Source organism: Ranitomeya imitator, chromosome 4 (genome assembly GCF_032444005.1).
Source record: "Ranitomeya imitator isolate aRanImi1 chromosome 4, aRanImi1.pri, whole genome shotgun sequence".
Lineage (NCBI taxonomy): Eukaryota > Metazoa > Chordata > Amphibia > Anura > Dendrobatidae > Ranitomeya > Ranitomeya imitator.
In genome coordinates, this window is record NC_091285.1 from 301,550,492 (window position 1) to 301,565,671 (window position 15,180).

The 15,180-nt window shown below is 42.0% G+C and overlaps 2 protein-coding genes across 8 annotated transcripts in view; both read right to left on the reverse strand.

Annotated features, from left to right (window-relative positions):
- Positions 1-15,180, reverse strand: part of DOCK4 (dedicator of cytokinesis 4) — a 488,246-nt gene that overhangs the window by 378,760 nt on the left and 94,306 nt on the right. The gene's annotated exons all lie outside the window — the stretch shown is intronic.
- Positions 2,838-5,594, reverse strand: LOC138676008 (uncharacterized). The gene is made up of 5 exons (XM_069764793.1): positions 5,458-5,594; positions 5,301-5,360; positions 5,129-5,197; positions 4,390-4,612; positions 2,838-4,116 (listed from the first exon to the last, which is right to left on the reverse strand). Exons 1-5 carry the CDS (start codon positions 5,566-5,568, stop codon positions 3,953-3,955), a joined length of 627 nt encoding a protein of 208 aa, XP_069620894.1. The 5' UTR covers positions 5,569-5,594; the 3' UTR covers positions 2,838-3,952.

Below are 15,180 nucleotides of genomic sequence, written 5' to 3' on the forward strand. Positions count from 1 at the left end.
TCCCCAGATTCTTACAACTCTAATGAACATTAAATCCTGGAGCAATCAAACAGCGAGATATAACCTTATTCTTTATCAAAGAGAGATGTGCATATTGTACCTAGGGTGATAGACACACATGTACTGAATAATACATCGGCACAGATGAATGCTTTATGCTGGGATATTTTGATAACATGTTGTATCGTGAACACCTTATAATACACATTAACCAGACTATTTTATTTAAAAGGAACCTGTCAGGTCTGTCATGGTGCCCTCTCATAAAGCCCCAAGACGCATTAGACAATGACCACTATCTCCGCCAATTCCCCATACACCGGAATGCCCAGTAGAGCCACTCCCAGACTCCCCTGCCAGCGGCATCTCTCCATATGGAAACGCTGTATGATGGAGGTGAATGTGCTGGGGAACAGATCCACGTACACATTAGACCGTTGTCTGATCCTGAAAATATCGGCGGTTCGGCTGACTTTAGCCTAATGTATATGGAGGTCTTAAGCCAAAAGTAATGACAGTCCCTCAGATTTCAGAGATCTGTTACCTATGTGGTAACGTGAAGAGCTGGATATTCATGAAATGCAGACTATCCTTGCCCTTCAGAAGCTTTCCACAGAAAGGGTACGCCCAAATGGTGTGGTGCCAGAGCGGTCGGTCTCCACCCATCACGGTGGGCCAATGACTGCATAATTTTTAAACAAAATTGTGTGGCCCACACAAGCCATCCCAGAAAGGATATTTCACACCCGTTTAGATACATTTATAAAGAGCATTCTAGGAGCAGAAAACATCCTATTATTAGAGCCCAAGTCTTGTGTGCACAGGCCGCAGTGCTGCCAAAAACGAGGATTTTTACGCCTGTTTAAGGCTTCACTTTAATAACCATTTAACTTTTAGGTTACAAAGGAAGTCGACAGGAAATGAGGGGCTTGTACACAGTGCAAAATCCTCTGACAATTGTTGATACAGGAAAGAAATATATCTTGGTACCGTGTTAGCCAGTAGATAGAAAAATATTTAGAATTGAGAGTCCTCAGTGGTTGATACCTTTTAATGGCTACCTGAAAAGATGGTAACAAATTGCAAGCTTTCCAGACTACATACATCTCTTCATCAGGCAAAGACTAAAACATTCTGAAGAATCACATATTTCTGCACAACATAGTATAGGAAAAAAAAAAGGGGAAAAAAAACATGGATAAGACTAAATGTCCATCTGGGGGTCTGTATGTGGGGGAGACAGGGCAGAAACTGAGAACAAGGATGAATTCCCATCGCCTTACAATAAGGCTAGGTTCACATTGCGTCAAGTACATGGCGTTAAACGGATGCGTTACACGCATGTACAGAAAAGGAGCAAAAATATGTGAAATTCGTCGTCACGGTAACGCTAGCGTTAACGCATGTGATCGCGTTTTTTCATTTTGATGTCCGTTTACGAAGTATCCGTTTGTCTGCGTTTGTCACTGTCAATAAAGTTGTTCTTTTTTTTTTTTCCCTTTTGTCATTGTCGGGTGTGGGCACAGACTCATTCTCCATTTTGAAAGCATTGAGTGAACTTCTGCTAGCAAGATGTTTGTGTCTGAGCTCGTCAGATTTCGCTTGATGCGGTTGCGACTTCGGCAGAGAAAGCGTAGTTCGCAAAGGAGATATTGGATCCACGAAGTGAATTTCTTGCGGAGTACATATGGTGCCTTTCACACCCTGTATGTGCAGCTTCGGGATCATCCCTTCAAATTCCAACGCTATCTACGGATGTCCATTGAGACCTTTGATGTTCTGCTCTCGCATGTGAAGGATGAGATACATCATCATCGCAGCACTTTTCGTGAAAGCATCAGTGCGGAGCAACGTTTAGTAGTGACCGTGAGGTAATTATACATTTTTTTTATCATTATATTGACAAAGACTAGATCTCGGTATCGTGTGGCCTAATGTTCATTTAGCAATTGTATATTCTATTGTAACTAGCCATTAGATGATCATTAAAATCCTAATTTTTTTTTGCTTTTTGTTTTTGAATGTCAACAGATATCTGGCTACCGGAGAAACTTTTGCGTCACTGCATTATCAGTTTAGACTTGGGAAGTCAACAATTTGTCAACTGGTTCGGGAAACTTGTGATGCCATTTGGAACAACTTGCAACCACTTGTGCTACCAACACCAACATCAGAAATGTGGCTAGCGATTTCCCAACAGTTTGAGGATGTGGCTAATTTCCCCAATTGTATTGGTGCCGTGGACGGAAAGCACATTCGGATTCAGAAACCTGCGCATAGTGGTTCCCTCTACTATAACTATAAGAAATACTTTTCTATAGTATTGATGGCGATTGCGGATGCCAGGTACCGTTTTGTTGCTGTGGATATTGGTGCTTATGGCCGGACTAACGATTCCAGAGTATTCAGAGACTCCAACATGGACCGATGTTTGTACAGCCAACGTTTAAACATACCCTCATCACGACCTCTTCCGGGGACCGAAGGCCCAAGTTTGCCCTATGTTTTAGTTGGTGACGAGGCCTTCCAACTAGGACAAAATCTCCTCAAGCCCTACTCAAGCCGTAGTCTAGACTCCAGCAGGCACATTTTTAATTATCGCTTGAGCCGGGCCAGACGTTATGTGGAGTGTGCCTTTGGGATTTTGGCATTAAAATGGCGGATTTTACTAACCTGCATGCAACTGCAACCTGAAAATGTGGACCGTGTTGTGAAGGCGTGCATCTGTCTGCATAATTTTGTGGCGAGACATGAACCCCAGGTGGTAGACCCCGATGATTGCGAGTCGAACCTCAGTAGCATTGAATCGAATGCAGTTCGGTCAATAGCACAAATAATGAGGATTCGTGATCAATTTGCACATTATTTCACACATGAAGGCCATGTTCCATGGCAAGACAGATACGTGTGAAAATATTGTAAAGTCTTCCTGATGTCGTGTAAAAAGTTATGTTGTTTAACCTGATGTCGTGTAAAAAGTTACGTAGTGTAAAAAGTTACCTTATGTCGTGTAAAAAGTTGTTTAACCTGATGTCGTGTAAAAAGTTACCTTATGTCGTGTAAAAAGTTATGTTGTGTTAAAAGTTAAAGTCATACAAGAATCTTAAATTTGAAACAGTTTACTAAATGTTTATGGATTTTTCCAACAAACTGTTGGTACACAGGTTTAACATATGATATCCCATAGGGATGAAAAAAAAGGAAAATAGAAATTCACAACAAAAAACATTACAAAAAAAAAAAAAAGAAAACTTGCAACGCGGTAATTGCACCTGGCTGGGGACAGTGAACGGTACTAAAGACTTTGGTACTGCACGGGAGTATTGTCTGCCCAACTATATGATGGACTGCTACATTGTCTATGAGGTTCCACGCTCGTTTCACCCCGGCCTCTATATTGAGGGTTGTAGGACGGCATGTCCAGTCTTCTTGTTCCCGATGGAGCGGGTTCCTGGGGGCCCACAAATTCCTCTAGAAGCTCGTTCAGTCTTTGTCTAAACATAAGGTTTCTATCTGCCGGGATATTTTGTGCTACAGGCACATAGGACAAGAAAAGTAGCTTCCACTCATTAGCAGAGTATACAGACTCGCGTGCTTGCAGCTCGGTAATTTCTCGCCTCAGGTCTTTGAGCTCACTGCGACACATGTCCTCTACCCGTTGGAGTCCATCCACGATAATTGCATCAGCTTCATCTTTTTGTGATGCTCGCTTGCGTCCACGCTGTGATTGCAACCGGGCACTCACACCTGCAGCAACAGTGCTTCTATCCGCAGATCGTGGCTCGCTGATGCCAGACACATCTTCAGGTTGCGTTGGTTCCACTGGAGAAGGCTCCAGTTCCTCTGTCGGTCTAGGAGCAGCGGTACTGCATATCGTGCTGTAACCCAAAAAAAAAAAAAGTAAATTAGTTTCCTTTAAACAATTTTGTCTCGCACACAGACCTATTTGTACTTACGAGCGCTGATACAATGTTTTTTGAAGAAAGAGCAGTTGGTCGTAATGCACATACGGGGTCACCCGTTTACCACTGGATCCGCTTGGTGCATTCTGACTGTTCCGGTAGTCACGGACAAAGCGATCGCGGATGGACTTCCAACGGGTATGGACAGCATCGGCTTTAAATTTAAAAATATATATATAAAAATAGTAGATAGATAGTTTTAAGATATACGAAACATTTTTCATAGTTTGCTAGGATAGTTGACATATAAATAGTAGATAGATAGTTAAGAAATAGTTTAGAAATAGTGTATAGATAGATAGATATATAGTGTACAGATAGTTGATAATTGAGAGATAGACAACAAGTGGATAGGTTGATAGGATAGAATTTTTTATTATTTTTTTTTTTGGTTAACATTTTCCGATGTTACGTCACCAATATTTACCAATTTTTTTCTTTGAGGTTGTCGACTTCTCCATGTATCGGGGATCAAAGTGACAAATTATTTGATCCCACAACTTCCGGTTCTTCACGATGTCATGGTGGGAGCTGTCGCTCTGGTCCCATATGGAGGGGTTGGCTTCCACAAGGTTGATCAGTGTCTCGTTGTGGATAGTCAATGGCTCTTCGTCAACGACAATCCTTTTTTTTTTGGCCGCTGACTTGGACTATGTAAACACAAAAAGTTATGTTGATAGTGTCAATTTCACTGGATGGCCATATTCATATATACAGAGATAGATAGATACATACATATAGCAATAGATAGATACATAGATATAGATAGATATATAGATACATAGATATAGATAGATAGATACATAGATATAGATAGATATAGATATATAGATACATAGATATAGATAGATATAGATAGATAGATACATAAATATAGATGGATAGATATAGATAGATTGATAGATACATAAATATAGATAGATAGATATAGATAGATATATAGATACATAGATATTGATAGATAGATAAATAGATAGATACATAGATATAGATATAGATAGATAGATAGATAGATAGATAGATAGATAGATAGATAGATAGATATAGATAGACAAATAGATGGAGCGATAGATAGTTGATAGATAGTTTATAGGTATAGTAGATAGAAAGTGAATAGATAGATTGTTGATAAATATTGGATAGAATATTTCTAATTTTATATTTACCACTGGCAGTTGTGGCGACGACAGACGGCTAGGGACCTTCTTTCTTTTGTGTCCTCCGTGTGCCACAACCTATTGTGTATGTAAAATGTAAAAAAAAAAAATTAACATTAAATAATGTATTCATTGGATCAATAAATTTATGCATGAAAAATTCAACATGTGTGCTATGTACCTTTGTGCTTTTAGCATGTTTTTTGGGGGGTGGTCTAGCAGCCTCGGGCTCAGAAGACTCCTATTCACAATAAAACAATAAACGGGATTGTTATGCCTAGCTCAATACAATGGAGTTTCACACAACATTATAGTGGTTTTTTAAAGTGCAAGCCTACCGACTGTGACGAAAAAATCGCAGACACGCTGCTGCTGCTGCTGACATCTGTATCCGACATCTGTGTGCAACAAAGCAATACATGTTTAGTACACACACATCCGACGGACATTACAGACTCCCATGATGTATACTGAGATATATATATATAGAAATGTACTTACATTTCAGGAGAGCTATTGCAACACTCTGTCACGTGCAGTAAATGTGTGGGTGGTATAGTCCTCCTTTAATGGCCGAAATCACATTTCCTGTCACATGACACATGTGACCACCCTCAAACGCTATTAAAACGTGTGGTCCTATTTGGAAATTTTTCATGATTTGCGTCTGACTGCGTTTGCCATAGCCTTCTATGGCAGAATGAACGCTTCCGTTAGTAGTGCGTTAGCTTGGCCGGACCCGAGAACGCTGCAAGCCGCGTTGAAGGTCCGTCAGAAAAAAAACGTTATGTGACAAACGCATACCAATTTAGGGATGCGTCACGATGCGTTAGACAATGCAAGTCTATGGGCGCGTTGGTATGTGCGTTACATTGCGTTTTTACTACTTAAAAACGAGTCCGTTAGACGGACACACCTAGCGCAATGTGAACCCAGCCTAAGAGAAAAAAAAATGGATATACCTGTGGCAATACATTTTTGTCTCCCGAATCATAACATTATGGACATGAAATTACTTGTGCTAAAAGATACATATATGCTAGCCACCTTAGGGAGAGACCCAAGTTGGGCTAAATGTAGCGGGACGAAAGAGACCGAAAAGCCCTCTACTTAAAGGAAATACATAGTGGATGCTTTCCTGAAACGGAAAGTACTTGCAAGCAGCATAATACAAAGAATAGCAGGTTTACCCAGAATCCTTTGCAGTAGGCGGAGCTATGCAAATCATCTCTTTCCACCCCAGTCTAATCCACAGCGCTTGGAACCGCCAAGCGTGCAATGCTGCGGATTAGTTTCTAAATTTACACAGCCAACCAATTCCTACCTGTGGACACGTGTTTCGGGCTTTAGGCCCTCATCAGCACAGGGTTTTTACGCTGGTAACCAGGGTAAACATCGGGTTACTAAGCGCGGCCCTGCGCTTAGTAACCCGATGTTTACCCTGGTTACAAGCGAAAGCATCGCTAGATCGGTGTCACACACACACACCGATCTAGCGATGACAGCGGGAGATCCAGCGACGAAAGAATGTTCCAAACGATCTGCTACGACGTACGATTCTCAGCAGGACCCCTGATCGCTGCAGCGTGTCAGACACAGCGATATCGTATGGATATCGCTGGAACGTCACGAATCGTACCGTCGTAGCGACAAAAGTGCCACTGTGTGACGGTACCCTAACTGTTTATCAGCCATGGTAATTCTGCTTCATGTCACCTGGCTTATCCATGTTTTTTTCCCCCCCTTTTTTTTTCCTATACTATGTTGTGCATAAATATGTGATTCTTCAGAATTTGCTTTAGTCTTTGCCTGATGAAGAGACGTATGTAGTCTGGAAAGCTTGCAATTTGTTACCATCTTTTCAGTTGGCCATTAAAAGGTATCAACCACTGAGGACTCTCAATTCTAAATATTTTTCTGACAATTGTTAAAATTTGCAGACAATAGTTCATCTCTCTTATAGAAACACTCCAGGCAAAATTATATTAGGATAGACTGTGCGGCAATAACTCAGCATCTTACCGATCCAGCTAAATGTATGTGATCTATAGAAATCTCATGCCCACCATGCTGTGGTAACTGACCTGCGCGTTTCCAATCCGCAGCATGTAAGTACTCCGCTAGTTCATACCCGCTCTCTGGCAGTTTTAGCATTATCCGCCCTCTGCAGTAGCTTTCTAAATACTAGATATCTCATATGAACAGGATTTTCACCTAACACAAATATAATAGGCTATATACTATTCTAGAGGTTGTACGGAGTCAGTAAGTTATCCCTTATTAATAGTAGGGGGTGTAATGAATTTATAACTGCTGGGACCCACTGTTCCCAAGGGCAAGACTTTCAAGCTCCCTGTATGGATGGCGTGGAGGTCAAGTACGAGCGCATCTACTACATTCTATATTGATCTCCACTATGCGTTTACACAGCGATCCCCAGCAGACCCATAGAGAATGAATGGAGAAAAGGTTAGCAAGTGTGACCTCCACTTCATTCAGATGAGGCCGATTCTTGGAATCGGTGGGGATCCCAGCAGATAAACCTTCAGCAATAAATAAAGGTTTCCCCTATACAATTAAAGGGGTTATCCGGGACTTTAACACTGATAGCTGCCCAGCTCAGTCAACGGAATAGTAGCATCAGCCATGTAGTCCACATCCGTTCCCTATTGATTTGTATAGTTGGCGAATGTGCAGTAACTGACCACGGCCACAATAAAGTAGACTAAGCTGTGCCGCTTGCCAACTATGAAGCTCTGTCCACCCCGGCTCAGGAATCAGTTGTTGGGCAGGGGTGCCAGGTGTCGCACCCTGACCCATCAGACTTTGATGACCTATCCTAAGGACAGACCATTAATCTTAGAGCTGGCACACTGCTGTACACCTCTGCCATAAATGCATGCCATCCAGGACCTGGAATACCTTTCCTAGAATAATTTATAGCACTTTTCTTGCATAAATTATGATGAATTTGTCATGTGGAAATGTCCAAACCACAGCGCCACTCACTTTAAGAAGATGGCTGGGATTTGCTGGGATTTATTAAAGCGGTTGTTAAATGTTATTTAGTTGCCCCCCTATTAAAAGGGGTTGTCATCACTGGAAATTTACGGTTTCTTCATTAAGAGTGGAACACAAAACACCAGTCTTATTTTAAACATAGAGAAAAATACTATTCCTCATTCACTTCATGTTTGTGTCGTCACAATTTAACATATATACAGTGAAAAGTTCCCACCACACACGTTACATGGAAGCCATGACCTGTTACAAGTGCAGTGTTCATGGCAGCCTGGCAACTCTAAACAGGGCTTCCATGGGCAGGCTTAGGCCAGGTTCACATTAGCGTATGTGTGCGCAGCGTATATCTGCGTACCGATCCGCATGCGTCTTGCGTACCTATCTTTAACATGGTGTACGCAGGGACATGCGTTTGCATCAGTTCACATGCGGATGCGTACGCACGCGTCGTTTCACGGTGTGTGGCAAACACAACATGTTGCAGTTTTTGATGTCTCAAATATGCACAGGCTTGCGAATTCGGATGAGTGCCTCAAAACAAAGCATTACTGTCTATGGGAAAGCATACTTCAGAATGCGCATGTCCCGGAAATTATTTCACCACCTCCACTATGCGCATAAACAACGCAAACGCACGCCAAACGCATTCAAACACATGCACGCACAGCGGGGTTTTTTTTTGTGTCATGCGTAAGATGATGCGGAGTAAAAACGCAGCGTCTGCATGCGTCTTGGCATGTGTTTGCACATGCAGATGATATGCTGCGCACAGGAACGCTAATGTGAACCTAGCCTTAGCATTAGTCTACCAGATCCCAGAGGTTGCCCTGGCCTTCACCTTTGAACCCCATGTACAGAGATTTGGACTTAATAGAGGCACCTGGGATGGAGACATGAAGCTTGCTGCTGGCCAGTGGAGCAGTCTGGGGGCAAGGAAGAACGTTCAATACAGCCAATACCAGGGGGTTAAAACAAAGTAAATAAAGGCAAACAGAGTACCGATAACCAAAGTAGCATTCACTCTAGACGGCACTGGAAACTTACTTTAGGACCTTAAATGGAACTTGTCACACCCCCAGGGCGTTTTTAAGTAAAAGAGTCACCTTCAGCAGCACTAAGGCTGCATTCTGTGAAGGTGGCTCTTATGTTTCTGATCCATAGTAACACTGAAATACTGACTTTTATAAATTGTGCCCATACCTGTGTTGAGTCCCAGAGGTATGGTGCCTCCCCCTCTTTCAGCCGTCCATCATCCCCCTCTTGTGTCTGTCCGCGGCTTCCTGTGTTGCTGTTACATGCCCTGCGCCGTACCAACAGTTCTCGGGCATGCACAGTGTGCGCTGCCCGGGAACTGACAGCAGGCTATCGCACCTGCATGTTGTGGAGGCCCCAGATCCCGCCCAGAAGTGTTCTGATGTATTCACACTGCGGGGCTGGGAGTCTGGCGCCTGCGCAGTGGAGCGGGTCACCTTGCTCCATTGAAGATAGTGCCGAAGTCTCGCGAGACTTCTCAAGTCTGGGATCTGGGGCCTCCGCAACACGCAGGCGCGATAGCCTGATGTCAGTTCCCGGGCAGCATGCACTGCGCATGCCAAAGAACTGTTGGCACAGCGCAGGCGCCGGGCATGTAACAGCAACACATGAGGCGGCGCACAGAAGCAAGAGGGGGATGATGGACGGCTGGGAGGCGGCTGAAACAGGGGGAGGCACCATACCTCTGGGACTCAATACAGGTATGGGACGCAATTTATAAAAGTCAGTATTTCAGTGTTACTAGGGATCTGAAACATAAGAGCCACCTTCACAGAATGCAGCCTTGGTGCTGTTGAAGGTGGCTCTTTTACTTAAAAACGCCCTGGGGGTGTGACAGGTTCCCTTTAAATATAGAGAACAGCCCTATCCAAGGCTAAAAGCAGGGAAAAACACTAACTAGTCACAAATTTACCCCCAAACTTTCAGGCATGGCGCAACCCTAAGTACCAGGTGTAAAACAGGGCTACTGTATTGCTGCCTGCATACCGAAGCAAACACAGAGGGCACAAGCAGCAGCACGGATGTCACATGACCTACAAGTGCCATCCATCGCTCAGACCGCGTCTATTTAACATATAGATCATGAGCATTACGATAGCGGTTTATTGCTTCCAAGACCAATGGCATTTTTGTGGACTCAAATTAACCCTACGAATGCCTGCACCTGTCCTTGTTGAGGTTTTGATATACCTACACATTTGATCTATCATAAATTTTAGGTACATGCACACATTTTTGTGTTCAGTTTTTTCTTTACTAAACACAAAGTATAGCCTTCCTGGCTGTCACCTTAATCGGATTTTCAGAAACCGACAATCTAGTAGGTCAAGTACAATGTGTATTAGGTTACGTTCCCATGGTGAGATTCTGACACCACATATTTCCGCTGCACAAGAAATGCACTGTCTTACAGTTCCAGGAAAGTGGATGGCACTTATAAAAAATTCATGCCCAATAGGTTTTTTTTAATTATTTCTTCACACAGTGTAAACTAACCTCTAATGCGAGTTTGAAATCCACATACCAATTTCTCTGATAGGTACACTGAATTTTATGTGAAAGTATTCTCCATAGAATTGCATGCTGTAAGCCATAATCATTTAAGGGAACCTGTCACCCCCAAAATGGATGATGAGCTAAGCCCACCGGCATCAGGGGCTTATATCTACAGCATTCTGGAATGGTTAAGTCCCACACTCAGTCCTGCTTGGGAACACTCCCAACCGATCCACTAACATCAGCATTAACTTTATTACAAATGCCTTTTCTGGCCTGCGATAGTCCCAAATCAAATTTGCTAGGGCTGTAACTGAAAATTTGGGACTGTTGGTATGTTAGTATGGATCATTGAAAATATTACAAAAACTTCATATTAAAATTGTTACTTTTAGCTACTAGAACATGTAAATACTGTACAAAACAAAGTATTTCAAAGATAACACCGCTGATCTGTAGATTTACAGATTTGTTCTATCTTCTATTCTGCAGATTTATTTAGCCATGCTTGAATATAATGGTATTATTGGAATCATTTCAGCACGCTGTGGGAGAGATCAAAAATACAGCAGCCGTGAGTCTCAAGTTCCCTGTGGTTGCTCCAAGTTTGATAACAGGCCACAGACTTAGGTTCAATACTGGTTATACAGTCTGTAAAAGGAAGGCAAAAGATACAATGAAAACTAATATGTCAAACAGATGATGGAGCCTCCTTTCAAGTGATTTGTCCTTTGGTCAAACAAAAAGACGTTTGATCACAGAAAAAAATACAATTTTGCATTGCTTTGTAAGTGAGGCGGTAAGGGGAAATGACTGCTCATAGGACAAATAGAGTAATTCTTTATAGGGTCTGTCCACATGTTCTGGAATACCTGCAAAAGTTCTGACCCAAGTTTTGAGAATAAAATCCACAAATCTCACACACATGCTGTGGGTATTGTGAGAAGGTCACTGGTAAAATACTGGAGGGGAGATGTGTGACCCAGGATGTTAGTCTCCGTGATATAAAAATGGAAAGATGTTCCAGCATACAAAGTGCTAAGAGGGGTTAATAGGCTGTGTTAAGGGCTGGATTTTTGTGAACAGCTAAACAGTGGGTGGGAGGCTGTTCCCTATATCTCCACCCCAGGGTGTGGCCTAAACGCCAAATGTGGAGCCTTTGTACTCATACAGAGTTTTGTGTACTCTGGAGGGGCGCTGACCTGCAGAGCAGGGGGGTATTAGCAAACAGAGCTGAAATCCAAAATTATAAGGACTATAATGCTTTTCTTTTTGTTTATATATCGAGAAGACTGGATAGGTCTATTTATTTTGTTTGGACTGGTTTATGAAGCTTGATTTAACCCCTTAACAACAACCGATACGCCTTTTAACTGCAGCAGTTAAGGATACTTATTCCTCAGCTCCGTTTTTTAAAGGCACAGAGAAATAAGGTTATAGCACCACTCAGCGTCGGAAAATCTCCCTAGAGAACATGATTCAGGTTGGTTTTTACCGTCCTCAGTCTCGTGATCACCATTATTCACAGAATAACGTTGATTGCAAAAAAAAAAAAAAAAAAAAGAGTCCGATTTCTAATTTATTTCATTTCTTTCTTCTCTGATATGATCTAGCATACCAGAGGAGAGAGAAATGGGGTCCCCCGAGTTCTCCCCGTTACCTCTGGTGTCCCTGAACCCTATGGCTCTGTCCACCAGCGTCTTCTTCCTGGAAGAAAATGGGGGGTGCATGTTCAGTGTGCGCCCACCGAGATCTGCCGACCGGCACCTGGCAACAATAGATTTTTTCTATTGGTTCATTTCGATAACTGTGATAGGGTCTATCACAGTGATCAAAATAAAAAAAAAGTAAATCAAACCCCCTTTTATCACCCCCTTAGGCTACGTTCACATTAGCGTTGCGTCGGGCGCAGCCGCGGCGACGCATGCGTCATGCGCTTCTGTATTTAACATGGGGGGTGCATGGACATGCGTTGTCTTGTGTTTTGTGACGCATGCGTCATTTTGGCGCAAGCATCAGGGCGCAGAGGACGCTGCATGATGCATTTTTTTCTGCGCCAAAAATCATGCAAAAATGAATGCATGCGTCACAAAAAGCTGCGTTATACATGCGTTTTTGCATGCGTTGCGCGTTGTGTCACCGATGCAGCACCGCACAACGCAAATGTGAACTTAGCCTTAGTTAGGTAAAAATAATAAAATAAGATGTACTGTATTTTTTCACTTTTCCATTAGGGTTAGGGCTGGGGTTAGGGATAGAGCTAGGGTTAGAGTTGAGGCTAGGTCTAGAGTTAGGGTTGTGGTGTTGGGGTTAGGGTTGTGGTTTTGAGGCTAGGGTAGTGGTTAGGGTTGTGGTTCGGATTGGGATTAGGGGTGTGTTGGGGTTAGGGTTGGGTTTAGGGCTATGTTAGGGTTGGAGTTAGGATTGGGGGATTCCACTGTTTAGTTATATCAGGGGGACTCCAAACGTGACATGGCGCCTGCCATTGATTCCAGCCAATTTTGCGTTCAAAAAGTCAAACTGTGCTCCTTACCTTCTGAGCCCTGCCATGCGCCCAAACAGTGGCTTTTTCCCACAAACGGGGTATTGACGTACTCAGGAGAAATTGCACAGCAAATTTTGTGGTCCATTTTCTCTTGTTACCCTTGGGAAAATAAAAGTTTGGGCCTAAAGTACTGGTAAATTTTTTGAGAAAAAAGTAAAAATTTTCATTTTTTCCTTCCACATTGCTTTAGTTCTCGTGAAGCACCTGAAGGGTTAACAAACATCATGAGAGTGCTGTTGAGCACCTTGAGGGGTACAGTTTTTAGAATGGTGTCACATTTGGGTATTTTCTGTCATATTGACTCCCCAAACTTACTTCAAATGTGAGGTGCTCCCTAAACAAAAATGGTTTTGTACATTTTGTTTGAAAAATGAGAAATCGCTGGTCAACTTTTAACCCTTATAACGTCCTAACAAAAAAATGAAGTTTCAAAAATTGCTCTGACGTAAAGTAGACATGTGATAAATGTTATTTATTAACTATTGTGTGTGACACCACTCTCACTTTAGGGCACAAAAATTAAAAGTTTAAAAATTGCAAGTTTTTGCCAAATTTCCATTTTTTTTTTCATAAATAAACGCAAGTCATACCGAAGAAATTTTTACCACTAGCATGAAATAAAATATGTCAAGAAAAAAAAAAAATCTCAGAATAAGTGGGATCCGTTGCGTTCCAGAGCTATAACTTCAAAGTGACAGTGGTCAGAATTGTAAAAATTGGACTGGTCATTAAGTACAAAATTGGCTGTCACTAAGGGGTTAATAAACCAGTTGAAAATGTAAACAGACAGCATTGCTGTGACTACCTCATTAAGCAGCCAAGTGAGCTGATCTACCACAGTATGTTAAGTTAATACTAAAATTAGACTAATGCCTAAAGTAGCGTAAGTTGATTGTATCTACCTAGCTCAACCCAATATGTGGCAGGAGCGCGAACATGACTCACTCCATCCGAGTGCTGCCAGGCCGGGGACAAGAGGTATATACAAAGATATGCATTAAAAAAGGATATTTTGTATACATGTTATACATATGGCCTAAACAAAGACCAGAGGGCAAGAACAAGGCCATACGGACACATACTGTACATGACAGCTTTTGAATAAGAATATACATATACGGTACTGTGCAAAAGATTTTAGCTGGTGTGAAAAAGTTTTTCGTTTTCATTCGCTTTCCATTTTGTAAATGAAATAAAAAAAACTATTGACACTTCTATATAAAAAAAACAAAGGAGACATCTAAATCAAATCAATACTTGGTGTCTCCACCATTGGCCTCCAAAACAGCATTCATTCTTCTAGGTACATTTGTACAAACTCAGGGATTTTGCGGATTATAGTCAGAGTGTATGAGTAACCAATTACACCAAACAGGCAGTATTATTTTCATATGTAGGTTGAAACAGTCATTTACAGAAGCAGCAGCGTAGGAGGCTCAGAATGGCGAGGAACAGCCAAACTCTGCTACAGAGGTGCGGTTGTGAAAATCAGTTTATCACGGTGTGTGTCTTAGGGCTCATACTCACTTGCGAGCAAAACGGACGAGTGCAATCCAATAAAAAAATCAGATTGCACTTGGACCAATGTTAGTCAATAGGTGACATCTCATTTGTGATTTTTTTCTCAGCCGAAATCAGACTGAGAAAAAAAAAAATCGCAGCATGCTGCGATTTGCTGCGATTCTCGGACGAGACTCGCCAATGTAAGTCAATGGGTGCGAGAGAAAAAAATAATAAATAAAAATCGCACAACACTCGCACCACGCAAGTTCTGTCCGTTTCTACACTTCAGTGTTGTTTGAAAAGCCGGTAATTGAGCGTGGTGTACAGTAAAATCACACTGACAGGTCAGAATACAATAGATATATACACACAGATTAGGTGTGTGTGTGTATATATATATATATATATATATATATATATATATATATATATATATCATACAGCACTGGATAGCATAAATACC

Excerpts from the sequence above, each read along its gene's own strand:
- LOC138676008 (XM_069764793.1), bottom strand. The coding sequence starts at position 5,568 with ATGTCCGTCGGATGTGTGTGTACTAAACATGTATTGCTTTGTTGCACA. Across the intron at positions 5,361-5,457 it reads CGATTTTTTCGTCACAGTCG|GAGTCTTCTGAGCCCGAGGC; the intron begins GTAGGCTTGCAC and ends TATTGTGAATAG. Across the intron at positions 4,117-4,389 it reads AACCTCAAAGAAAAAAATTG|CCGATGCTGTCCATACCCGT; the intron begins GTAAATATTGGT and ends TTAAATTTAAAG.